At 47.2% G+C, this 27325-nt stretch overlaps 1 protein-coding gene across 1 annotated transcript in view; it reads left to right on the top strand.

The window, feature by feature from the left end:
- Window positions 1–27325, top strand: part of bnc2 (basonuclin zinc finger protein 2) — a gene marked incomplete at its 3' end in the record, with an annotated part of 81280 nt that overhangs the window by 40511 nt on the left and 13444 nt on the right. The window contains 2 exon segments of the mRNA XM_062387080.1: window positions 8213–8315; window positions 10016–10251. Coding sequence (XP_062243064.1) covers window positions 8213–8315; window positions 10016–10251 — 339 coding nt within the window.

Raw genomic sequence — 27325 nt, 5'->3', positions numbered from 1 at the left:
AGTTACAGGAATTAAGTAAAAAAGCAAGTGGTTGGTTGTAAATAATTTAAAATGAGGATTTATTCCTGATTCAGCAAAGCTCCTGCTTATTTCCACAGCTGCTGGGTGTGCAGGCCCAGGTGTTTACAAGTAAACCGCCATGCTGACACACTGTTTGAACAAAACTCAGAGGAAAGAAACAAATATTATTGCCCAGTCGTGTGTCTTGAAAAACAGCCAATCTGTCTACAGTAGTGTTCGGTTTAGTTGAATAAAAAAAAAACACACATCCATGATTTGAAGATTGCTCGCACACAATTAGTGCAGGCGTTTTGACATTAGAAATGGTCAAAGAAAATAAAGAGCTATTGGCAAGATTAAATCTAGGAGCTCTTCCAGGATTTTCTGGCTGGGAGTTAGTTTAAGTAGGGGAATTCACTGTGTGTAAGTGTGTAAGTGTGTGTCTGTGTGCGTGTGTCTGCATTCGTTTGCGTGACAGGGGATTGTGAGAGTGTGTGTGGGCGCTTGTGTGTCTGTGTCGGTGTGTGTGTGTGTGTGTGTGTGTGTAGTTCAGGAGGTAGAGTCCCACCATGCAGACTAGTTTGATGACTAAATGTCAATTTGGGGTAGTCTCAGCAGTGCTGGCCTCCTGTGTGTCTGTGTGTCTGTTTGTGTGTTTGTGTGTGCTTGTGTGTGTGTGATTGTTGTAGCCAACGCCAGCCAGTGATCGTCATGGAGATGTCCCCTCACCGAGAGGGGTCGGTCATAATGTCTGGGCTCTGACTAAGACTTTCTGTCTGTGTTAGTGTGCAGAAGGGAGGGAATCGGGGACCAGACACTATTTGTCATCTCCTCTCCCGTCTCGCCATTTCCCACTAACTCGACCCTCCTGCACCCCGTTCCCTCTCAACCCTCTCTCCCCCCCCTCTCCACCTCTGCACTCTCTCCCTCCTGCTCTCCCTCCTCAACATGTGTGGTCATGTCACTCCGGTTTCGGTCTCCAGACAGGGAGCCGGTGTGTTGTTGCCGTGCGGGGCCGTCCCTGTGACATTTGCATTCGCCGGGGCCGTCCACCGGGCCAGCGAGTGCAGGTGTCAGATCTGACAGGGAGGTGTCCTTATCTGGCGTGGGTCGCTCCCTCTGATAGGCTCAAGGTCGGAGCCTATCTCCTTTATTTGTTGATGACAATGGCCTCTTTTATTTCTTCGCACTCCTGTTCACGCAACGACCAGAGATAAGGAAACGTGTCTGAGAACAACAAAGAGCCTGGACAAAAATCTTTCAAAATGTGGTTATTAAAAAACTGCGGCCGATACAAAGGAGGGCGTTATACAGTCAAACTCGAATAACACTCGGAGAGCTCAAACTAAATATAAACTTTTCAGAGGTGCAGCAAAACAATGTGCTCTGGTTTTGGTCGAATGGCTGACACGTACATTTCATATTGGATAAAACCGTTGAGCTGATATTGTAACACCAGCACAGTATTTGAGTTTATCTTGTACAACTCATACAAACTTGTGCCAAAGTTGCATCATAGAGGACAAATGTGTGAGATCTAACCTGACACCTATTGCACAGCGTTTTCTCCTCACCCTTCCCACCTCCCTTATCAACTCCTCTCTGCCTCCTCCACCTTTGCTGCAACATCTCTTCCCCACCTTTCTGATACACCAGCTTGCCCGAAATCCCCCTCCCTCCACCACCACCTCTGCTCCCTTGCCCTCTCACTCCTCTACCTTTCCTTTTCCTCGCCAACTTTCCCTTCATTCCCTCTCTCTTCCCATCCCTCCCTGCCTCCCCCAGCACCCTACTTTGAACCTGGCCTTGTGTCTGTGGACCCGGGGGTCTGTCACTGGGCAGACGGTTTGATCTCTGGCTGGGGAAATGCTTTGAGGAGAACTGAGAGGGGCCAGGGGCCTGGACCGGGGGCTTCAGCGTGGACCTGCTGTCTACACAGAAAGATGGGAGAAACGGCTGCTCCCTTGATGCCACGCTATTTGAACTGACAGTGCAGTCCGGTGTTAGCGGTGTGGTACAGCTCTCCCCTCTGTGGCTGCACTGACTCACAGATCACAGGGTTGTGTAGCTTGGACCAGTATTGTGATATTACGCTCCCCTCTCCCTCTCTGTTGTTTCACAATATCAAAGCCAGCTGGGTCCTTTATCTGACCACTCCATAAACAAGCATGACTGTCCTGAAGTACACGCAGGGCTATTTATCATTCGAGTGAGTCAGAACCCGAAGTTTCCTCATCGATCTGTTTTTTAAATTTTTTCGGGGTGGTGCTCATGATGGGGAGATTTTCTTTCTGTGAGTGTGTCAGCCACACAGAGGGAGCAGGAATGTTGGAAGGAGAAGTTTTACTCCGTTGTGTGTGTGTTTGATTCTGGACTAATCACATGGGTGTGTGTGTGTGTGTGTGTGTCTGTGTGTCAGCTCACAAACGAACTGGACATCATCTGTGACGACAACTGATTACAGATATCACCACTCAAAATCCTGAAACTCAGATTTAGGGTTCCTGATCAGTGACTCTGATCAATGATGACTTCAGTGTAATGTCATGACCATCAAGCAGCAGCACCGTGTTTTTACAGAAGTATTCACAAAGGGTTGAAGAGAGGATCCGATGTGACAGATGGCATCAAAAACAAAGAAGTTCTGAGATGCGCCTCTCCACATTAATCTTATTAAATGTGAACCAGGCCTCGGTAGTTTCTCCGCTACATCTGTCACTTCTGCATTTGCAGGCTTGACCAACTCCTGACCTCCTCAGTCTCCGGGTCAGAAATACCTCACGCTGCTACATCAAAGCAGGTGAAGGCAAAGTGCAGCGAGACGGCTAGCCGGTGCCAAACAGCTGAAAGCCATGTTACAGTCCTTCACAGTGTGCGGATCAGCTTCACCGTTCACTAGTCTCATCGAATGTTTGTTTAACTCCCTGAATTCATTTCCAAGCTCCATTGTCAAATCGGGCTCTTTTCAAATCAAACTAAGTAGTTTACATTACGTTACTAACGCGATATTTAAAGACGTCTAAAAAACCAAACTCCGTAATGGCGTCTCGTGTACATTTCATCGGACTTTAGATTCGTCTGCTGATTGACAACAACTGTTAGAATCTGTCAAGTCGCACCGAGCATTAATCGAGGGTGCGTGCAAACAACAGAGATGGCTGCTTCCATTTGTTTGACTTGGAAGAAAGGAGGAGAAAAAAAAAAAAAAAAAAAAAAGAAAGGAAAGGAAGAAAGGGAGAGGGGTCCCAGGTCTCCACATGAATACATGAAAACACATGCTTCTCTTCTCCTTCTGTAATCCACCAGGGACTCACGCCCCATTTGGTTCCCATTAGCATAGCTATGGTCGCTCTGCCCCGTGTCAAAGCCCAGACGCACAGCTGCACAAAGGACAGGGACCTCTGGCTCTCCGGCTGCCAGCCGCCCGGCTCCAAAAAACCAGAACTGACATGCGGGACGGGCTCCTGCACTGTGGGGATTTCAGGGGGGAGGACGCGCGGCCTTCTCCGTCCGCTCCGGTTTTCCCCCTCGCACAGAGTTTTTCGGCCGAAGTCGGCGCACGAGTGATTAATCGTTGTTTATTTTGTTCCACTTTGTGAGGCAAGAAAAGCTCTGTTTCAAGTCTAAAGTATAATGTATAAAATCAAACAAGCAAAAATTAGCCTTGGCACGAGGTATTCGCTCCCCTGTATTTCTTTCGTGGCGTGCTGTGTTCCGACTACAAAGCCTTTCTTTATTCGGCGTGTTTTATTTGTCACCTGTTTCCAATATGGACATTGTGAAGTCCTGATCTATCAGACAGAGCCCGGGCCGGCTTTATGACACGCAAAGCTGCTGTGCCTCTTTCCCTTGCACACGTTGGCCGCACATTTCTGGCAGGAAATTGTCAGCATTTCAGCAGCTCACTCATGGATGAGATAATATCTTGTGGGTGGAAGAGAGGACAAGATGCTCCCAGTGTTTTACAGTGACCCTAAGCAGAGACAAATCCAAATCCGAAGCCGCTGCTGCTGCAGAGAGGAGGGCGCACACATGCACACACAGATGCGCTGCGGACACACAGGGTTTTCATTTAAGTCTTCGGCTTTTGCTTAACTCACCAAACAAGAAATGTGGTCTGTGGCTGCGTGTCGAACATGGTAAAGGTTTCAATTAAAGTAGGAGGAACAATACCCAGCCTGCATCCAGCAGCTGTCGGAGCTGGCTTTCCATTGTGAGCTGTCTAGAGAGGATACAGAGGCTGGAAGGGACAAGGCCACTGATGTTTTAGCGGTGTTCTCTGTGGCGTATAGTTACAACGTCAACTGTAGGAAAAAAAAAGAGACAGAGTAGCAATCCAGTCGTACAGGATATTAGTTTAGGATCACTGCCGTTCTATGGTTTCATGGGACATGAAAAGGCCAATTCAGTGTCTCGGTTGACCTCTATCCCCCCCCCCCCCCAGTCAATCTGTTTGAAATCCTCTTGGAAGCGACTGCGAGAGTCCAGACTGAAGCCATCTTGTTCCGCAGCTCTCCTCTCCTGCAGCTCTTCACTCCATCTGTCCCGCTAACGGCCTTTTAATTGAGAGTCCTCCCCGGTCTGATGCTGGCCATTGCTGACTGTCAGTGTTTATACAATTGGGCCGGGACAGGGGCCGCGGGCCAAGCAAAACATCTAGGAAACATCAAGCCTCGAGCTAAACAAAACCCAGCACCGAGACACACGCACACACACACACACACACAGACACGCACACACACACACACACACAGACACACACTTGAGCCAGATAGGGGATGAAAATGATGCTTTCTGAACACACCAACAGGTTGAGGCAACACGGCAGTGGTAAGAGACTGACTGGGTCTAATTGTCTCCACAGCTTTCACTTTCTAGCCGCTCATTTTTCTGGTGATGTACTCTCACACGTACTCGCTCATGCACCCCCCCCCCCCCCCCCCCCTGTCCTCTTCCACACCGTCGTCCTCTGTAGTTGCGAGCCAAAGAGGAAACCCTGGCGAGACGCTAGCGCAGTGACTAATGCTGTGGATCTGGCCGGGGCCACGGATAACACAGCCTCCTCCCCCGGACCTGCTGTGACAAATATGTGCGAGTGTGTAGCGGTGGGACCCGGTGGCCCCGAGCTCGTCCCTGACCCGGCCCGGGCCGGCCCAGACGCGGGTTCAACCCCCGGACAAACCCAACCCAGATCCACAGAGTCTGGATCACAAGGCAATCAGGAGGACAAGTCTTTATGACTTAGTCTGCCTTGTTTCCAACCGACTCGCCACACACAAACTCGCACCCTCCGCGAGCTTGTTTGTGACGGCCATCTTTTGACACGTACGTCTGCTCCCTCTCTTAAAAGCACCCCCCCCCCACCGAGCCTGTAATCTTTCATCTCATTGCGTATGATCCATTTTGATGCCGTCACATCTCAAGCATCTCTCCCGTTTACCCCCCTCGCTAACACGCTCCTGACTGAGTGTTGAACAATGAGCAAATTAATCCGGAGGAATAACAGGCGCAGTCCGTCCCCTCCCTTCCCCACTTCCTCCCATCAGTGCCTGCTCAGTTGAAGGGGCTTGCTGCTTTAATGCTTCTTAATGCCGCTGTCTGCTTAATGGGCCAGATATGAGAGGTGCTTCTAGCCGGCGTAATAAGTCAGTGATTAGAGGGCGCCTTGTCACAGCGGCGGCCCCGCAGACAGTGGCACACTTTAATTGCCGTATTAGACACCCCTTAACTATCTTGTCAGCTGTCAGACCCCGGCTCGTAAACAGCAGAGGTGCGTTTGATATTTCCATTTGTTTATTTCCGTCGGCTGCTCTTAGCGCCGCCGCACCGAGGTAATTAGAGAAAGAGGGGCCGTGTTCTGTGACATGACTGGGCCAAATCCGGATTCTCTCAATTAGTGTTTGCAAAAAAAAAAAAAAAATCCTTCTGCACAAAGAGTTACATAAAAATGGGAAAACTAAAAGATATCTGACAAGGAATTCACTTGAAAAATGTGCTTTAAGGTGGAGTGACACACAAAGGGAAGGACAGGAGTGTGCAATGTGATTAGTGAAGTGACTAATGACTGTTTAACAAAGGATTGAATTGAATGAAAGGAGAATAGATGCTTCCTTAAATATGAATCTAGATCTGCCTGGTAGGGTAAAAAATAAAGACAAGAAAGAAAGACGAAGAAAAGCTTAGTTCATGAAAAAACATCAGATTAAATCAGGAAAACACTGATGAAGATCATTCTAAATATAAATGTTCTATGAGATAAAGTTACCTCAGGACAGTGAAGCAGACAAGTGAGTTCACCTCGCGTCTCAAAGGTCACAGGTTTGACTCCTCAGCGTCCTGGAGCTGAAGGAACACTGAGCACCTTTCCTCTGGATAGGAACGTCAGCTCAGTTCATGACGTGCGCACGCTCCGCCTGACACGCGGCGTGTAATCCCCACGCACCGCCAGGATCTCCGAGGCCGCACCTGGAGAGCTTAGAAAACGGTGTAAAGTCGAATAATCTCCGTCTCCTGTCTCGCTCGGTGTCGGGCGGAGAGGTGACACGGTTGGAAGTGGTGTAATTTTGCGTTTAATCTCGGATTAGCCCGTGTTCACTTTGACACCTCCAGTTGCTAATCGGGTTTAAAACACCTCAGGGCAAGGGGGGGGGGGGGGGGGTAGTGTTCTCATAGGTTTTATGGTCTCTCAGTAGATTATGAGGGAGCTGACTTCCATACAGTGAACTACAGGATATTGGTGTCGGCTCGGTAATGTTGTTTCCTGCTGTTGGACGCCACGCTGGACGAGTGGCCGTGCCTCACACTGTGGAACATGAAGGCTGATGTGTGTCAATGCTGACTGACAGTTTCTAACATTGTGAAAGAGGTCACTGGTGCAGACATGGACTCCAACCCACGACCCTTTGTGTGCCCGTCCCCTTATTGTCAGAATAACAGCGAGACAGTCAGGGGATAGCATATTTTTAGTGCAGACTGTAAACACATAAAGTCTCAGGCTCTGATAGCCGTGAGGACACTTTGTCACTTCTTCTCGTCTGTGACCTACCGATAATTTGAGCCATTGCAGATTCTCTTTTTCTTCCTTTAGAGCGTGAAGAAGTAACGCTTGTGGAAAACAAACTGTCCTTCCACACTGACTCAACACCCTATTCCACCAAATGTGAAATACATTATCCTCATAGCGTGGGGTAACTGTTTATTAGGCCAACTTATTAACTCTTAAGATTACATGTTTGTTAAGGAAATACAACGTGCGATTAGAAAAAGCAAAGATAAGTTGTTTTCAATATTTCTTTCCCCCCCCGAGCGACTTCTGCTGCAGCCGTCCTCCTCCATCTACAGTTGCAAAAAGTGTTTCTACATCTTTATTCATCGATTCATCTTAATAATGTAAAAATGTCCGATAAACAAAGGGATGCCAGGGCTTATTAAGATTCATGTGTCTAATCTCTTTTTTCCCTTTTCACTCCTCTCGCTCCGACTCCTTGTTTTCTCGGTGTCGGCGTGAAATTTACAGCTCGCAGCTGCTGCGCTCATTTGGGAGTCGGGGGGGCTTCATCCGTCTGTGTGGGTTTCTGCGCGCGTCGTACGTTTTCTCCACGATTGTAAAATCTCTTTACCGTTTGACGAACGTGAAAACATCTTCCACCTGAAGTGTCTGACAGCCGGGCTGCACGGAGCAGCGTGAGCCGCGGCAGCCCGAGTTGCCCCTCGTCAAAGTCCGGACACTTAACCTCTCCCAGCTAAAAGCTTTTCCCGAGGTCACACTAAGTGCAGCTCCAGCGTTGAGTAATGGAGCCTCAGTCAAAACAAGTTACAGTTCTATGTTTTCAGGAAGGGAAGTCCTTTGTCGGTTCACATGAACTCTGGGACGTTACAGTGCGGAGCGGCCGCTTCACACCCGGGGATGAAATAGTAGTTGGGAAATTTGTGGGTCTGAGAGTTCTTCCTTCTGGCTCCGGCTGCAACTGCGGCTGTTTTGTGTGAGAATATATTGTTGTGTTTTTAAGGAGCAGTTGGTGTAACACACTTTGAGTCGCTCTTCTGCATCATCCTACATGAAACGTTAATTAGTCTGACGGCCTCTTCTTTCCTTTATGACTTCTAAACTCTGAGCTGTCGTTTCCTCTCGTCTGAGACTCATCATCTCTCCCTCCTGAGCTGTGACTGACGTTCTCTCTCTCTCTCTCTCTCTCTCTCTGTGTCTCTACAGGCCATTCGCTGCACACTGGTGAACTGCACGTGTGAGTGTTTCCAGCCCGGCAAGATTCACTTACGGACATGTGACCAGTGCAAACACGGCTGGGTAGCTCACGGTAAGCAATGTTTTTACTGGTGGAGTCAAATATGGTTTTAATACTCATGAACTTTGTTCCATATGAAATCGGCTGCTTCTCTCTGCCGAGACGAGACACGTCCACGTCTCTCAAAATCACAATATGTTCAGACCCATCTTTATTTACCACAGGACGCAGATTCTGAAATCCAAAACAGGAGAAGCATTTTTGCTATTTTTTCTTTTTGCTTCTGTGTTTTTGTGCTGATTTCAAAGTCTTGTTTTTTGCACCTCAGATCAAAAACAAATCAGAACCACAAGACTGAGAGACTAAGCGAGGGACCACACCTCATGAGTTTTTCACACGGGTATAAGAAAAATGGAGAGGAGGCAGGAAAGTACAAAGAGAAGGAGGAGGGGGGGCGGGGGGGGGGGGGGGGTGATAAAAGAAAACACCTGTTTGGCCTGAGTCCGCACAAGAGCGGGCCACAGGCCCTTCAGCGGATCGCACAGGACCCCATTGACTGCTTTTTAATCTCTCCCTCTGAACTGTCAGGCACCCGTCTCCTCTCTCCCCCGCTCTTCATTCCATGTCGGCATTGGCAGGGACTCTGACAAGTAGTTCTTCATTTTTTATTATGTTCGTGTCTGGCCGCGCTGCGTTGTCAGGCAAAGACCTCGTCAGCAGGAAAGAGCCGTCCCAGCATCAGAGAGAGAGGGGGCGAGAGAGGGAGAGAGAGACCCAACCAGGTGTCACCCAGACAGGCAGGGGGGGAGGAGGTGGGGGGGGCAGAGGGAGGTATGAGGTAAGGGAAGAGAGAAGGATTGAAAGGGAGAGGAAGTGAGAGAAAGGACCAGGTGTCGCCCAGACAGCCAGAAGAGGAGGAAGAGGTGACTGAGTTAGAGGCGGCAATAACTCAGGCTGTGCTCACTATTGAGCTTTATGAGTGGCGAGCATTCTTTTGGGGTTTTGCCCCCCCCCCCCCCCCTCAGGTGGAGGTTGTTGTGGATCCTGAGAGATATCACTCAGGGAGAAAAAATAAAACTGACTTTCAAGTTTTCTTTATTTTCCCTTGATTAAATATATATTAATATTATATATATATTTAACCCAGGCATAGCTCTAGTGGACAGATGGAAATACAACAAGTGTCTCTCAATGAAATTAAACACGAGTTGAACTAATGTCTCCTGGAATTTACAAAGGATTTGTAAGTATTTAGATCGAGTTTATTATAAGATTCATGATAAAGCATACAAGTGTAGATAAGGGCACTGCAGAACTTAAAAAAGAGACTCTTGTCTTCTTGCTGCATGAAACCTGATTACTAGATAGAAATAAATAAGAGGTGAAGTATTGCAATAAGAAACGCATCTGCTCGGAGAGAGAAATAATGAAGGTCCGAGACAAGAGGGAGTGTGATGCAGGTCGAGTGCAGGTCAGGTGGAGAAGGAGACAGAGATGCAAGAGCAGCGTAAATGTGAAAGAGCAGGAGATTAGATTAACTAGAAAGAATGGCAGATGATTACATTAATGCCATAGCATGTATCTGATAGATACAGTGTGTTATTATCAACCAGTGCTGACTGTGCAGGAGCGTCCCGAGGAAAATTTGAGACGAGAGCGAGAGAAACTTGATAGTCATTAACCGTTCCCCTCTCTCTCTCTCTCTCCCTCTCTCTCTCTCTCGTCTGTTTTCTTGTCTTCCTTCCCTTTGTCACCCGATCGTTGTCACGCAGCTCTGGACAAGCTCAGCACCCAGCACCTCTACCACCCGACCCAGGTGGAGATCGTTCAGTCCAACGTGGTGTTCGACATCAGCAGCCTGATGCTGTACGGCACCCAGGCCGTGCCCGTCCGACTCAAGATCCTCCTCGACCGCCTCTTCTCCGTGCTCAAGCAGGAGGAGGTGCTGCACATCCTGCACGGCCTGGGCTGGACCCTCCGAGACTACGTCAGGGGCTACATCCTCCAGGTCGGCACCACGCACACGCATTCTGACACATGTAAAGCATCATGTGGGTTTAGTCTAAATGTCGAGACCGTATATTAGCACTGCTTCCTCCCTGCTCGCACACAAATGCACACGGGCTTCTGTGTTGGTTCTGAAATCTTCACCATCACTGCCTCCGCTATCTCGCCGAGAGCATCTGCTAATTTCTTTGGCTCGGCAGTTATTTTGAGAGGTATTGATCCAAAGCACCACAGCGACAATCTAGGCCACTTCAGTCCCATTGCTCATCCATTCTCCTCTCTTTTTCCCTGCTGCTACCTCGACTGCAGCCTGCCCCCTTTTTTCCTGCCCTGTCAACACTCTGCCCCTCTGCTGGAAAAAGGGAAAGAATTAAAAAAAAAAAAATAAGGGGGGGAGAAAAATGTCACGCCAGCAAACTGTAAAACCACCGTGGTGCGTTTCCTCTCTCCGCCCCTCCCTCCCAGATAATTGCAGTCAGACACATTTCTCAATCAAAGGTTCGGAGGTTTTGGTGTTGAAACCCAAACCAAAGTGTTCCTGTATGAATTAGTTAAGCACGAGTGAACATGTGCATGTGGTTAACTCTGTGAGTTCTGTAGTGTGTGTGTGTGTGTGTGTATAGTGTGCGTGCGTGCACATGTGCTTATCTGTATGCATGTATGGTTTGGTGTTCCAGGAGTGTAAGTGGAACATCATGGTGAGGAGAGGGTGGTTTTGTATGTGGAAACAGCTTCTGTGAGTAAAGCGCTCACAGATTCAGTCGCCTTCTGGTGAAGAAAAGGAACACACTACACACGCACACAAAAACACACACACACACACACACGCTCACTCACACACAAACACACTCACTCTCAAAAATCAATAATAACCCTACAGTTATATACATCTCCATGGGTGTTTTTGTATTTGTTTGTATTTTGCAAACTGAGAGGAAAATATATAAAGGTTAATGTAAATCTGTCAAATTAGTGTAAAGAAGTAATAATATAACAAAAGAACTGCAGAGATACTTTATTTGTAATCGAGCAATATCAAAATATTTATGTTAGCATTCTTTCATTAAAAATATTTTGAATTTTTCTTTTTAAAGACAAAATAAAAAATAATTCCAACACAGATTATTTTCATTGTTGAATGAGATCAAAAACAGCTCCTCTGTTTTGCATTTTTTACAAAATCTAATAATTGTTTTGTTTAACAAATTTCAAATAAATAGTTAAACATGTTCCTCGGTGGCCTGGAGAGTAAATCTCCAAATAGTTAGCATTTGTGTGGCCAAGATGAAATAAAACAGAATATATTTACTTTAAAACAATATGAAACACAGAAAAGGAGCAAACCTTCACGTTTTAAAAGCTGAATATTTGCGTTTACAATAAATTAAATATGTAATGATTAATCCAAATTGTTGCAGATTCATTTTCAGTCGTTGATCGGCTGATTCAACTTTAACAAAAATCCACCTAATCTCAGTAAACTCTCTAAATCTGCAGTGTGAGAAAGCCTGGTGTTGAGAAACCCTCGGAGCAGTGAGGTTCCCATCGTCCTAGCCTCTGTGTTTTTATCAGCTGGTTCTAATAGTCAGCTGTTGGGAACACCGTTTGCTCAACCGCTCAGCCTCATGTCACGCTACTGGCTAAATCCTCCAGATCTCCTCAGAAGGGCTTCAAAGGGGCCGCGGCCGCGCAGCAGCAGCCAATCACTTAAGGACAGTAAGTAATCATTGTATGGCCCTATTAGCCTGTAAGTAACTATGAAATCCAATCATCTTCGCCGAGCCTCCGGGCGACGCTTTGTGCCGGGGCGCGTTCCACCGCCGCCACGCCGCGCTGAGTGAGAGAGGGAATGAGCAGGGCGAGATAACACGTTGTCTTTTTGATTCCGATGTCAGGGGACATTCTTTGATGACAAATTACTTTAAGGTAATTCCAACAGACAGGCTTTCAAACACTCGCTCCAACTGAATCAGGATTTGAATATAAAGTTTCGAGGCCACAGGAGAAGGCACGTTGATTTCTACCTGAATTAAATATTTTACAAATTGCCATAAATAACCTGGAAATACACACACACACTATTGAAACTATGTTATAGTGAAGCCACCATTTATCATACATTTAACATTTTCTTTGAGGTCATCTTACAAATATGGCTCTGTGTGTTTTTTTTTACCCTTATTCACTCATCTCACCTCTTTCCTGCCTGCACGTCACAATGTCTAACGATAACCAGGTTCGCTCAGGATACTGGGAGAAACCCGTCCGGTGTGTTTGGTGCACTGTGTGTGATGGGTGTCAGTGTGCCCGGGTGTCAGTGATGCGTCAGAGAGCTCAGGGCACCGAGCTGACAGAGTATACCTGCAGCTCCTCTGATGCCTGACCACTGAATGTATGCAGCGCAGGAGGAGGGAAAACACACACACACACACACTCACACAGACACACACACACACACACACTTGTATTAAAAAAAACACAGCTTCCTCTTCTCAGACTAACACATTCTACTGGGGAAAAAAATATTAAAACAGACGGCTACGTTTTTCAAAGATCCCGAATTATGACCTCTCCCTTCATGAGGCTGTTATCTAATGAATGTTAGTGTTGCACACACTGACCTGTCGTGCAGCTGAGGCGTCGGCCACCTTTAATCAGGGCTCAGCTCTCGTCTCATTCTGCCTTATGTTCTTGTGATCTCATTCGCGGAGCTCACGCTTGCACACAGAGACGTGCACCTGGGGAAAAAAAAACAACACTTTTGTCCTTTTTCCTCTGTAATCTTGAGGCTGTAAATTGTGTGTGTCTGTGTGTGTGTGTGTGTGTGTGTGTGTGTGTTACGTGCTGCCTCCACCTGCACAGTGCTGCGGCTTCATCAAAGCTCATCTGGTTGGATCCCCTCCCAGTGAGGATATATATGGCAGAGCTCACCTGCTCCTCCTCTGCAGCAGCGAGCCAAACACACCTACATACTCAACGTACACACTGATGCTGCAGGAGCTCCAATCACTCGAGTGTTCATTCATAGCGAAAAGGTGTCGGGTGCCGTCTCGTCTTCATCCTGCTTACGTCCAGGATTTGATCACATCAGCATCGATGCGTCTATCATTACTGTAATGTCTGTAATGACGCTCAGAGACTGACCTCATGTTCTCTGCAGTAAAACAACAGCACAAAGATGCCACCATAGCTTTTTAGGTCAAAGAAGAGATAGACTTTACCGTCCCGTTTCCGCCCTGTAACTGACATCACATGACAGAAGTAGATGCATCATAAAGGTGCGACTGAATGTGCGTGTGCACTCTGCCAGTTAGGCCCATTAACCTGGAGAAATGAATCCATGCTAATAAAAGCTCAATGGGGTTTCACGTGCAGGGAATTTTGATTTGTTAATGAGAGGAATAATGCATGACATCAATAATGATTAAATTGACTGATGGTTCCACTCTCTCTCTCTCTATTTGTAGCTTTACCCTCAACTTGTGAAAAACAGACATTCATAGAAAAAAGAAAAGTTAAACAAGCCGTGATAGAATAAGTCACTGCTTCTACATGTTTCAGTGAGTTTCACTTTTAAAGAAATTTAACATATTTTCAAAATCACCTTTACAACATGCTTTACCACCTGCTGGCTTTTGGGCTGGGAGATATTCCATAAGGTGATTCTCCTGAAATCTCAAACAGCTTTAGCAAAAGGTGTTTTAAGATCTGCTGCAGCTCACGATCTAGTTAACACGTGTTATACGTTTAAATTGATCATTAATCATTCATGGAGAATTTAGCATTTTCTTAGATAAAACTGAAAAACAACCAGAACGTCACTGAGTACAGAGCAGGACTTATGACTTATGATACCGTGTTTAAATTCCGTAGTTTGATTTGGATCTGCACCAAATATCAGTCTCCTGACTTCTCTTTCATCGAGAGCCATGAATTATTCTCAGAGAAATGAAAAACGCAATGTTAAAAAAAGGGAAATAAATTCTTGGATCAGCACAAAAATATAAGAGTTTGTCCCTTGACCCCTCCCACATCGTCCCAGTCAGTCTTGTGGTTAATCATCGAGTAGTTTTTGCGTAATGCTGCTATATAACAGATAAATGCAGATGGCAATAAATCACAAACAGCAGGAAGACGTGTTTTTCATTTGACAGATAACTGTAAACTTTCATGAACAAAGAAATACATGCATTTCTTTAATTTCTTTTAGCATCTTATCGTTTTAAAAATGGAGTCTGAATCAGAGAAACCTTTATTTCCTGCAGAGCAAATTACAGCCGGGACACTTCTCATCTGACAGTGACACCTGAAAGAGTTCATCTCTGGGTGTAATATTTGTTCTGCCCTTTACTCGGCTTTATATCTCTCTGTTGCGCCCCCATCCTGCCGACTTCAATTTCAATCCAAGGCAATATGTGAACAACACAGACACATTTCTCTCCGTTGCCAGACCTCTTTGCCCTTCGCTTTGGCAGGACTTCTCCCTTCTCCTCTCCTCAGCCCTTCATCCCCTTCTCTCTCCTTCTACTCATCCCTCTCCCTGTTCCTCTCCCATGGTTGATTCCAGACAGACCCACGGCCAACGTGCACCAGATGCCCCCACCAACCCCACCCCATCCCACAGCCTGTCACTGCTCACTCCTCTGTTCGATACAGACAGATGGAATAGCTATCAGTGCTGGCTTCTCCGTCTCGGGCCTCTGTCTCCCACACTCCACACTGTCTATTTTGTCTTCCCCCTCTCTTATCCCTTACCAAGTGAAAAATAAGTCGAGAGAGGGGGTGAACGAGTGGAAAGAGATGGAGAGGGAGAGATAGGCTGCAGCCGCGGCAGCCAACATGTGGGCCAAAGCCCAGGGTTTTCCTGAGCGACATTCTCAGTAATGTTCTGTCCTTGTAGAACATTGGGCTGCCTCCGCTTTTATGAGATGTGGTTTTCCTGACTCCACACGGCTTCCAGGAGACCCAGATGGAACCGCTAACAACCCCCACCGCCGCCACGCCACCACACACACACACACACACACACAGACACACAGTACACACACACACAGTACACACACAAACAGTCTTAACCCTAATTGCTCACACACTCTGAGGAATTCTTATTCAAACTATCAGGCACATACACAGCCACAAAAATCACACTCGTCTACCCCGACTGGCCCTCCAGCACAAGGCTTTGTTTCAGTGGCACATGCACATGAGCGTGGGTTATGTTATTAATGGGAGTAAAGTTTTGTGTTATGCCTCTACTTATTTGGTAAATACTGTATGTTGTTAATGAGCATAACTGCTGGAGGTAGTTTCTTGGCGTGTTTAATGGCCCCGGGGAGCCTGTGCTCTTATTTAGAAAAAAACATGTGACTGTAATGTTGTACATGTGTACTTACACATGTGGAATATGAGATGTAATTACATGGATTAGGGTGCAACAGTGTTTGTGTAAGGCAGGAAACCATTTCCAGTTGCAGGTGGGTCCTGAGGCCGTCGTGAAGGTACCACTTGGCTCCTCTATAGTGGTTTACAATGGTATTTATTGAGTTAGAGTCGCATTTCAAAATGTCTGTCTCTTTTCTTTTTCCTCCCCCCTCTTCCCCTCCCTCACTGCACTCCCTTTCTCCGCTTTCTGTCTCTCACTCTGTCAACTGTGAAGGTCACCATATCTCCTGATCCTCGCCTGGGAAACTTCCATTTTAGGTAGTCGGGCTCGGCGCAACAACATTTTTTGGACACAATCCCCTTCCCCAGTCTCCTCCATGCGGCACACTTGTAACCCCTATTTTCCTCCTGTCCTCCTCTCCACCCTCCATCACCTCCCAGCCCCCCCTCCCTCCCCCCCCTTCCTCCCTCCCCCCCCTTCAGAACCTGTTTTCTGTTATCACTACTTAATGTCTCACCCTGGGAGATGGACGGGGGAGAAAGCATTCTCCTAAGGTGGAAATTCTTACGTTCATATGGTTATGATTTGGTTTGGGAGGTCAGGCTCGGTTTTTGCTGGAAGGCTTACGGTTGGCTCTGTGCTGGCCGTGCTGGGCTCCAAACACTTCAAAGAGGGCCGGTGTACTGAATCAAGGTGATTCTTACCCCCTCCGCACACCCGCACCCCTCCCATCCCTGCACACACACACACACACACACACTTGTCCTCCCTCGTGCTCTTAAGGGTGTCTTCTCCCTTCTCATTCTCAATCGCTCACTTCGAGGTAAGCTGGAGATAAAAGGATGTGATTTCAGATTAGAGGATCAGTCCGAGAAAGGTAGAACAGCATTATCAGCCAAGCATTAAAACCTTACCTTTTGATAACATAATTTTATATTAAAGAAAAACACAGCTTTATCAGCAAGAAAAATTGAATCCTGCATGCAGTATATCAGCGTTAAAAATGCTATTTTGTTTTTTTGCAGAGAAAGTACAAGTCACTTTTCTCACAGCTCGCAGCCAGATCCTCAAGTTCTGCCCTTAGCCAAATCCTCCGTCCCTCGCTCGAGAGTCCTGAACCCCGAGCTTCAAAATGAATTCAAGCTGGAGAAGCGAGGTTATGAGCAGGTTACACTGTATTGCTGGAATTTGAGAAATAATTCCCCTTATATTGGATTTGGATGGTGGTACGAATTTTGCCATATATCCAACAAGGCCTCACAAGCCGCTGCAAGTTTAAAATTGAGGGTGGGAAAAAAAATAATATTTAAACATACTGCATTAAAGCTGTGTGTCTGTGTGCTTTAATGTACTCGTATACACCTTCGATCGTGGTGTCGAGTGGAGGTTTGGAAGAAAAATGCTCCTAAAGACAAAAGCTGATATTTTGGGGGTTAATCATTGTTTTTGTTTCTTGGCTCCATGAAGCCGTTTCGCCAGATGGTTTTCACAGAAAAACGTCAGAGCTGGTTTTCCAGTGTAATATCAGAACTTCACAGAAATGACTAACTTGACAAAAAAAAAATCCCTTTGTCATTGTTTTACACAATCTCAGCTTCTGATAAATCTCATCAATCTATTCCTTGTATTTTCTACGTTTTGTCATTTTCAGCCTCTCACAGCTCGACTTGTCTCCACCTCCGTCTCCTCTCTCGCTTCTTAAGGATGTTTCCTCAGTGTGTGTACACTGGTCTTAGCTGTTATGAACAGTTCTGTGCTGCTGGGTTGTATTATTTACCTTTATATTATGGTTGATGGCTAGATGTGCTCTCCTTTCTTTCTCCCTGGGGTTTAACTCCTCTTTTAGCTGCTTCATATGACGTAAAACACACAGAAACCAAGAAATCATAATTTAGTAAAATTTTCACATTATACTGAGTGGACCTGTACAAGCCGCCCATGTTCTGTAGCATAGGATCACAGATGCTCTATCAAACAAAGTGATCTAAAAAATTAGAGAACTTCTTCTCCGTAGACATTTAAATAATTAAACCACGATTGAAAATCCCTTTCGTGCATCCATTACATGCTTGGTGGCAACATGTATATTTCAAAATGTTATGGGGTTAACCTCGTCTACGGTCAAACTTAAAGATCATGAATATTCCATGCCAAAACGTATGGGAGTGAGAAGTGTGTGTGTGTGTGTGTGTGTGTGTGTGTGTGTATGGAGGGATACTCTAATCAAATATGATGGGGAGTTCACATGCTGTGCAGGGCAAACATGGGAAGTGAAAATGATATGGTTAACATACATGGTCAGGTCTAGGGACTCCCCCGGGATCCCAGGAGGGGATTGATCTAACCACCCTCAGCACACAGCGTTATACCAGCGCCACCTTCTTATCCGATTCCCCCTCAAATCCCCGCGATAAGGCCGACTTCAAAGCCTGGTGGCCAATCCTGCAGCTTTGCCCGAGATGCTGGTTTGATTCACTGGCTGCATCTCTTCCCATGGCCCTCATCACACCCCAACACACACACACATACACACAAATCACACACACACACTCCTTTCTACTCAGTTTCAATTATATCTGAGAGAAGCAGCTATCCCTGTCTACCTCGCGGCGTCTCCAAATCGAAGTGAAGGAGAAGGGGCCACCAGTGCTCTTCCCCTCCCTTGTAACTTCCACTGGCATGTCGTAATTAGAATAAAAAGGAATATTCTGCCTGTGTTAATGGAGCTCCCCGTCCCCTCTGAACACCCTGCTCCTCCCGTCTCCTCGCTCGCTCCATGTGATATGCGCCATACTGATCAGTGTAATGGGATCTCTGGTTCTCTCGCTGCGCATTTGCCTTTCTCTTTTTAGCCAGTGTCCATGTCCCGGGAGGTTTCCCCCCCCAACAGGTCCCTGCTGCCGCCCCGGTGTGGCTGCCGATGTTCTCATAGTCAGCAGCACACCCTAATTGAAACAGAGAATCTGTCAGCCGGCTTATCAGGATTTTTTATTTACCTCAGCCAGGCTCTGCCCCTTTTACTTTTTCAAAGAGGGCAGAGTAATAATTACCTCCTTAAACAGAATCCCTCTCCAGCCGTCGGTATCCCCCGCTTCATATATCCCTTTTCATAAGTTATAATATCCTGTCTTGGCCACACTGGGAAAAGGAAATGGCTTCTGAATTCTGAAGTGGCTTTTCAGGGGGCTATGGGTGCGGGGGGGTTGTTGTTGCAGAGGGAAATTGAATTTTACTTCGAGGTCAGCGACACTAATGACGGCGAGGGAAGGTGTTGATCTCGTGCCGCGCTGGTTTGTCGAGCAGTCTCCCAGCGTATCGATCGGCACGAGAGAATCTAGTCCCGCATTGATTGTCGCGCTGAATTTGTTTGGAGTGTGGATGAAATCACCGGTGTAGTGTAAGTGGTAATTTGGGACTGTGGGCACTCGAGGCAGTTGTGGACAGACAGAATAAATAACTGTTTCCAACACAAAGAAACTAGGAATCTTGTGCAGATGATAACGCACAGCGGTAGTAAAACGTCCTGAGCTGCTCCCCCACATTATGACTGATGCTTAATATAACCACTGTGTACATAACCAGTATACATGCCGCTCGAGAAGCCCAAAAACTCACACAGCCCCACACAAGCTCAGAACACACACCAACCCGTCCACATACCAGCAGTGAGAAATTTAACCAATCACTTTCATGATTCACTGCTGCTTGTATGCACGATGGTTAGTTATGGGTCGGTGCCCTGTGGTGTGAGTGAATGTGTGTCACTTCCCCCACAAATGGAAACATTTAGACACTGAAGTGTATCCTGAGGTGAGAGCTGTAGAAGCTCTCACTCATAAAGTAGCAGGGAGGCGGCCTGTGGAGGAAATGAGCTCGGCAGACTGGTGGAGGGAGAGGAGCGTGACACACAACTGAAGGACCTCACACACACACACACACACACACACACACACACACAGACGCTGGCGACCCGCACACCGGTGACTGCTGTGGCCGTGTTTTGCCCGGCGTCTATCACCGCCTTGTTGGTCTCCAGCTGTGTTTGACTTCCTGTGTTCCTACGTGATGCTGTGGTGTCCCTGGCAGAGGGACACAGTCGGGCACTGTACCTCCGTGTTGTGCGGTAGCGGTTTGAAAAACGATTTTGCTGACCCCATCGTGAACCGGCCCCAGTGCAGAGACACCTGCGGAATCCAGCCCGGAATACAAACTCACCTGGGACGGCTGCTGGAACATAATGGAGCTCCTCAGTTCAGACTTAAATGAATCTATGTATTAAACAGGCTTTTTTTGACCTGGGGAGTGGGCCATGAATGCTCTTATTAAGCAGGATGACCTGTCATGCAGGTGATAGGAGGAGGTGATGACTCCCCCCTGCCATCCTCCACCAATCCTCATTCTCTCCTTCCCTCTGGCTCCGGTCGAAAGAAAGAAACTGCCTCTCCTCTACCAACTGGTCCAGCTTCAGTTCACCTCGGACAGGAGGGAGAGGTGTACCGAGATGCTGGAGGAGGAGGAGGAGGAGGAGGAGGAGGAGGTTGTGATGAGGCCTCGGAGTCAGAGCAAAGCCGTACACCCAAGAAACTTCAAAGTCATTTGAATTGTAGGTCAGGCCATTTTTTAATGGTGATTAGCATTAGCCGGCGCTGCGGGCTCGGAGACATTTTTTCTGTGTTTGTTTGTTTTTATTCCCGGGCCATGCCAATAAACAATCAGTGCATTAAGTGGCGAGCAAATGGAATCAATTCATCCAGTTTTGTGCAGATGAGTGCAGAAAACGAGGCGTGAAGCAGCCGCTCTCTGTGTTTGGAGTGGCTAATTAGGAGCCCATTACAGGGCATCTCAGCATGGTGCTGCCCTGATTGTTTATTAGAATTTCACTAAGGTGAAGGAGAGTGAGAGAGAGAGAGAGGGAGAAAGAAAGGGGGACTAATAGTAGTAATAAATGGATAATAAATGGATACACACACACACACAAACACAGCCACACACACACACACACACACATGCAGCCTTGGTAAATGCCAGCCCCTGGGCCTCCTACAAAAAGGGCTCTTGTAAAAGTTGGGGAAAAAAGGACCAGCACCGTGCATATGTTTGGCTCCGTCCTCCTAAAGACTGTCTTATTAAATGGGTAAGTGGCTGAGTGCTGGGACCACCAAGTGAGCCGTGCTGTCACTGGCACACTGCTCTCTGTGGGTTGAGTGCAGCCGGCATAGACAGGATATGATATAGGGTCACCAGAAATGATGGTTTAGCCCTCGATGATGCACGGGTTCCCAGCACTCCCTGCTCCGCCTGCCAGTGGCATTTCAAGGACTTTTTATAGTCCTGGATTTTTTTTTGTAGGAGTCGCAGGGCGCAGTTATATCATCCCACGACCCTACGTTGGAAATGTGTTAGTGTGTGTGTGTGTGTGTGTGTGTGTGTATTTGTGTGTGTATTTGTGTGTGGTGGAAGGAGAACACAGTAATCGACAAAGACAACAGGGCTTTCTGAAGAGGGAGGATCAATAAACTGCTACAGGTGACTGACCTCAGTGAGCATACACACATGCAGGCGTAGGCTCATGTACCGGTGATTGTGGCATGCTCTCCTCCTAACCTCTGTGTGTGTGTGTGTGTGTGTGTGTGTGTGTGTGTATGTGTGTGTGTGTGTGTGTGTGTGTGTGTGTGTGGACATTCACACGCAGCCAAGTATTACTGTCTCTCTCATCTTCAGGATCTAAGGCTTGATGCCAACTGCCGCTTTGGTGCCAGGCTCTGCCTTATCACCTCCTCGGCGCACACACACACACGCACACACACACACACACACACACACACACACACATTCTTACTCACTTGTGCACTTTAAACAACCTTATAGCAAGAGTCCGCGCACAGGCACTCACACACACACTCGTCCATGATGATCTAGCCTCCACATAAACAAAGATAAGAGCAGGAACGCGCAGCACAGGGCCCCGAGAGGTACAAAGCTATTACTGGGAGACCGCGGTCGCGTGGCTGTGTGTGTGCGTGTGCGTGTGCGTGTGCGTGTGCGTGTGCGTGTGTGTGTGTGTGTGTGTGTGTGCGTACAGCCCTGTTTGTGTTCATGCAGTGCCAGTTGCCGAGCGGAGTCCCGCGTGTCACCACCATTCGCCAGTGTTGCACAAGTCACCGCTAACTGCATAACAGGAGACTGCCAATCTGAGCATGAGGTGCTAAACTCCTCACGCCGACTTCCTGTCAGGATCGTTGCCACCAGCCGCCCCAGCGCCTAGATTCCAAAGTTATCTGACAATATAATCACAGCAAGTCACTGAACAATGTGCCAAAGGGCGCTGACAATTTGACAATGACTTTGTCAGCAGCAGTGTCTCACATTCCATCGTTGTATCACACCTTTGTCAAGCAGTGCGGGCCTACTTGGGTATGGGGTGTGTGTGTCTCCATCTTGATCCCTGACAAAAATCCCAACCTGCGGAGGTGACACAGTACAAAGCGTTTTTCCCACTTTGCCCAAGCTGACAAACCTAATTACTGTGGTGAAATTCCTGGGATCATTCCCAGATCAAGTCTCCTTAGCACGGTGAGCTGTACACCGGTGTCCCTCCGGAGAGGAATGTCTTCAGATTCCACTGATTTCCCCAACTCCCAGGTCTGAACGCCGAACATGTCTCAATCGCTCACTGAAATTCCCACAGTGTTATCTTTAGCCTTATGGCCATTACACGGTGGAAAACACAAGATCTGCCTGTTGAGGGAGGTGAAATCTCATTACCTTTAAAGCTTTAAAACCTCGAGTCCGGAGTGTTAAAAGTTGGTCAGCAGTGACATGAACGACTCGACTTGTCATTTAGTCTTTTTGTTTTAAGAGTTTTTCGTGTTAACCTCATAGTCAGTCCCTGTTCAACACGGTATGACTCCAAAGCTATAAATAGAGTGTTTCATGCACTTTTTCTCTGGCTGAGCGACAGCACTTTGCCTTTGTGTAGCGCTGGACTGAATTCCTCAGCATTATGACCACATCAGTTCCTTCAGCTCTTTGAAAATAAATGCAGCACAGAGGCCGTTTTTTTTCCTCCTCCTGTTGTTATCGGAGCGTAGGCCCGGCCACCTTCTCCCTTTATGGGCATGTTTTGCTAATCTCGCTACTGGCCTCTACTTTTTTTAAGTTGAAACAGGTGTTGCAGTTATAATGCAATCTTGTATTAGTGCAGAGGCCGGTGCTCATACTCCTCAGAGGCTGTGTTTTCTTTGCAGATTCCACTCTGAGCTGTGAAGCCTACCCCCGTGTTTCATAGAAGTTTGAGACAAGTCATTACAGCTATTTTAACATGGATGTCATTTTAAGACGGCCTCGCGCTGGGTCGGATGTTCTCTGTCGATGCTTCAGAAAGAGATGAAGAGTCTGTGTGCTGGCACCGAACCAGTGGAGACAAAAGTCCTCTGCAGCGTGAGTCACAACTCATTCCTGTTTTCGCCATCCGCCGTGTGCGTGTTGGGCCAGTTTTATTGTCCGTCTTAAAATAAAAGGGATGTAAAGTAAAAATCAATCCGGCACAAAAACTCAGCGAAGGGTTTTCTTCCCGTGTCCCCTCAGCCACCCTCCTCTCTTCCCTTTCTTCCATTTTCATGTCTAAGGATAGAGGGGATTAAAGGGAGGCCATGTCTCAACCCTGAAGAACTGTCATCACTCAAAGAGGAGCGGTGCCAAGCTCCTCTCTGCCTGTGTCTCCTGCTCTCTGTCTCGGTCTCTCTCTATACATTGCATTCACAACATCCCCATGGTGCTCTTTGGCCGTTCTCTTCATCCTCGATCCGCTCACACACCGCAGCCATGATTTACTGTCATACACTCTTTAGTGTGTGTGTGTGTGTGCCCTTATGCACGCGTGTGACTAAACGTGCGCACACATGTGAACTGTGTGCATGGCAGCGGCCACATCAAATACACTGGAGCAGCAATCCTCCGAGTCGTACCCCATCCATTCTCAATCCCCCCATAGTGATTCCAACACAGAGAAAAGTCAACATTTCAAAACCTGAGAAAAATAATAAATAAAAAGTAGAGGCAGACTACATCTGGCACAATGTCTGTACTTAAGGTTTCCAAGTATGTGTCTGGGGAGGAGATCTGGTGGGACGAGGCCCGAATCGGCTTGGAAGCAGTAGAAACGGATGTCACTCTGGAAATTTATACGGTGCGGTTCAGGGAGCAACGGCTGTAAATTGACAAGTGATGCTTGTGAGCAGCGTTACCCGTCTGTTTCCCTTTCTCTCATCTTCTATCTCTTTTTTTTTTCCGCTCATCTTTTCTTCTCGCAGCGTAGCTGTTACTTCTTACATCTGTGCCTGCCCCGAGCATTATTGTTAACGGGTGAGAGGTACAAAAGCAAGCCGAGGCGGGGGTTGGGGGGGAAAGGTAGCTCTGCACTGACACGTGGGAGAAAAATTACTTGTATTCCCCGTGTGACATGAAATATAGTGACAGACCAAAATAAAATGCGAAGTACATTTGAAGCCAGGATCTTTAATCTCTAAATATAATCACTGTTTTGCTTGGATGGATGTGACCCTTAGGTCTTGTTTTGACAGTGGTGCAAGAGTGTGAAAAGAAGGGAAACTGTAACACAACTCTGATTACGTGATACAGAGTCAAATCCTGAAAATCTCCAGTGTGTCCGAGATCAGCTATAATCCCAGTCATTTTGTAACTGAAAAAAGTATTAAGCGTAACCTGAGCTCCAAGGCCATAGTGTGTGTCTGAACGTGTGTGTGTGCTTGTGTGAGCCTCAGTGCGTGAGTGTGTGTATCTGTGCTATAATGTGATCGAGTCATTCTACTGTATAAATGTCTCTAATGGCAGCACTCCTTTTAATAATGCAGGATCCTCTTTTCTCTGTGACAGCCACATGAGCCACCAATCCTGATATGCTCACTCCGTGCACAGCAGGTCAACTATTTACAGAGAGCGTGTGTGTGTGTGGGTCTGTGTGTGTATGGGCCACTGGACTGGAATATGATGCTGAAACACACACACACACACACACAAAAAAATGCTCTATACTTAAATACTTTTACTTACTTGAAGTCAGGCTAATATAATAATTGACCAAATCTTTTATGACCTTAAAATGAATACTAAAAATATTGTTTTAATCCCGTATCTAGTTTTCTAAAATGCTAAAATAAGAATGTGAACTGTCCGTGTGTGGAGGAATACTCTCTGGTTCAAACATGTTGAGATACAAATTAAGACAAATTGAGTGATCCCTCTAAACGGCACAGAATCAGCTTCTATTCAGTGCTATGCCAATCCATGTGGAGAGCATGTGTGGCAGAAGTTTGTGGAGGATCACAGGAGTGGAGTCAGCCTACCCCGCCATAATCTGACAAAGACTTCATGGGATATTTTGAAATAAATGAAAATGTTATTTCATTTTTTTTATCATCTTCACTAAAGAGCGAGGGATGAAGCGAGCCGGTGATTCTGCTTCGGCGATGACATCTGGTGGAGTGGAGTGTGCTTTTCTCCCACCAGCATTGCCGCAACACCAGTTGAGAACAGACAGATGCCAAGACCACTGTGGCAGCCCCCGTCTCTCTCTCTCCCTCTCTCTTTCTTCTTCTTTTTGTTCTCTCCCAGCGTACCAATCGTCTCTGATACTGGAAACATGCTGTCACATCTGGGCCCTTCCAGAGAGAGAGAGAGAGAGCGAGAGAGAGAGATGTGAAGGGAGGGATACAAACGGGTGGAAGGAATCACCGGGGCGGCGGACACAGGAACTCTCGCTCAGCACGCTCGCTCGCACGCACACACATGTGAAATGTCACGGGCTCGAACATCAATGTGGGTGCCACGAGGATGATTCCCCTTTAGGGTGACAACGTGATAAGACGGGTGTATTATACTGTAGCTTCAGTGCAGCACGGTGCACGTTACGCACCGCACCCCTTACCTCGTCTCTTCCGCTCGCTCCCCCTCTCATTAACCTCGCCTCTGATTGCCCCCAGGACTCCCTTGTGCTAATTAGAGGGGGGAAATATGTCTACGATGCATGCACTCCTGTACAAACACACACACACACACACACGCATGCACGCACACACACACCATTTTTTTCGCGGCTGACAGAAAGGCTGCGATAGCTGGTGTGAGAATGAAAGGCTCATCTGCCATTGTGTTTCATCTGTACTCCGAATGTGATGGCAACTGCAGGGTTAACCCCCAGCAGGTGACGGTTAGCAGCACCGTTGATTCCCTCTAACGCAGACAGCCGTCAGCTCCGCGCGTCTCGATTTAGCCGCGCTAACTCCAGAAGTGAGCGGTTTGTCTCGGCGTGACACAATTAGGGCTCGAACCCGCATTTGTAGCTGTGAATTGATCATTTGGCTCGTTTCCGCCTGTCAGCGACTTGTTACAGCGGAGATCAGCGTCACAATACAAACACTTTCCCCCCCAACGGCAAATTCAAATAGGATGATTGAATTAAAAAAAGACCCCCAAAAAAAGAAGGTAAATCCTTCATGTTTTTAATGAGGATTGACCTCTTGTGGTGAGCTGATCAGAGGGATGTTGATTAACTGACAAGATGAAACACTTCACACACACACACACACACACACACACACACGCAAGTGACTGTTCCCTGGTCCTCTGCGAATTAAAGCCTATCGACAGAGAAGCCTCTTCCTCGTTGACGTCTCCACTCAGGAGGCGTTTGTGATCAGGGGAGCACTTGGTGTATAAAGAAAAGGGCCCGGCCTCGTTCTTTCTGTTGTACATGCTGTTAGGGACAAGCACGAGCAGACACACAACATGTCGCGGGAGTTGTACAGCAAACAGCCATTTGTACCTGGACGGGACCGAGGGAGAGCTGGGGGAAACGAAGAGAAAGAGGGATGGAGCGAGGGAAGAGGGGGTTGTCAGGACAGAGGGAGGTTGGCCAGGGGGGGGCTGGAGAGCGAAAGAGGGAGTATTTAAGAGCACTTGAGTGCCAGCGTAGATGTAGTCACCTCTCCCAGTGGACAGAACCTGGCCCCACTGCACCATGGCATGATTTTTCACTTTAGCAAGCACCACTCAGTCGCCCTCTCCTTCCTCCTCTTCGCTCAGTCACTGCGTGCTTCAATGACTCCATCATTCCCTTTTTATTCACTATGACTACAAGGGACAAGAGAGCGCACGCTGACTCACACACACACACACACACACACACACACACACCCGCACACACAATTTGACCCATTTGCCCCCCTGCCACGTGTAGTAAATAATTCCATTGTGAGGACCATTAGTGGGTATCTCAAGGGTTAAGAGGGGAAACTCACAGGCAGTCAGATGGGCAATTAGACAATAAGAAGATGAAATGTCTACTATTGTTTTGTTGCTTAATTGTTTCAGAGCTCACATTAGACCTGTGGCTAATTCATATACTTAATGTCCTTTCATTTGCCCCGGTGCTTTTTCCCCCCTCAAGACCCTATATACTGTAAAGAGGAGGACAATCACACACATGCACAGACTCACACGCACACACACATTAATTGTATTGCTACCTCTCGCTCTCACATGTGGCATCAGGTTACTCTGCCAAAAATCGAATGATCAACAGACCGGGTTTCCATCAGGGCTCAGGATTCAACATCCCCCCAGACTAAAGGAAATGTAAGACACAATTATACAAAGTATAGAGAGGGCAGAG

This window comes from Platichthys flesus, chromosome 5, assembly GCF_949316205.1.
Source record: "Platichthys flesus chromosome 5, fPlaFle2.1, whole genome shotgun sequence".
Lineage (NCBI taxonomy): Eukaryota > Metazoa > Chordata > Actinopteri > Pleuronectiformes > Pleuronectidae > Platichthys > Platichthys flesus.
The sequence above is the reverse complement of the archived record's forward strand: the minus strand, read 5'-3'. Positions and strand labels throughout refer to the sequence as shown.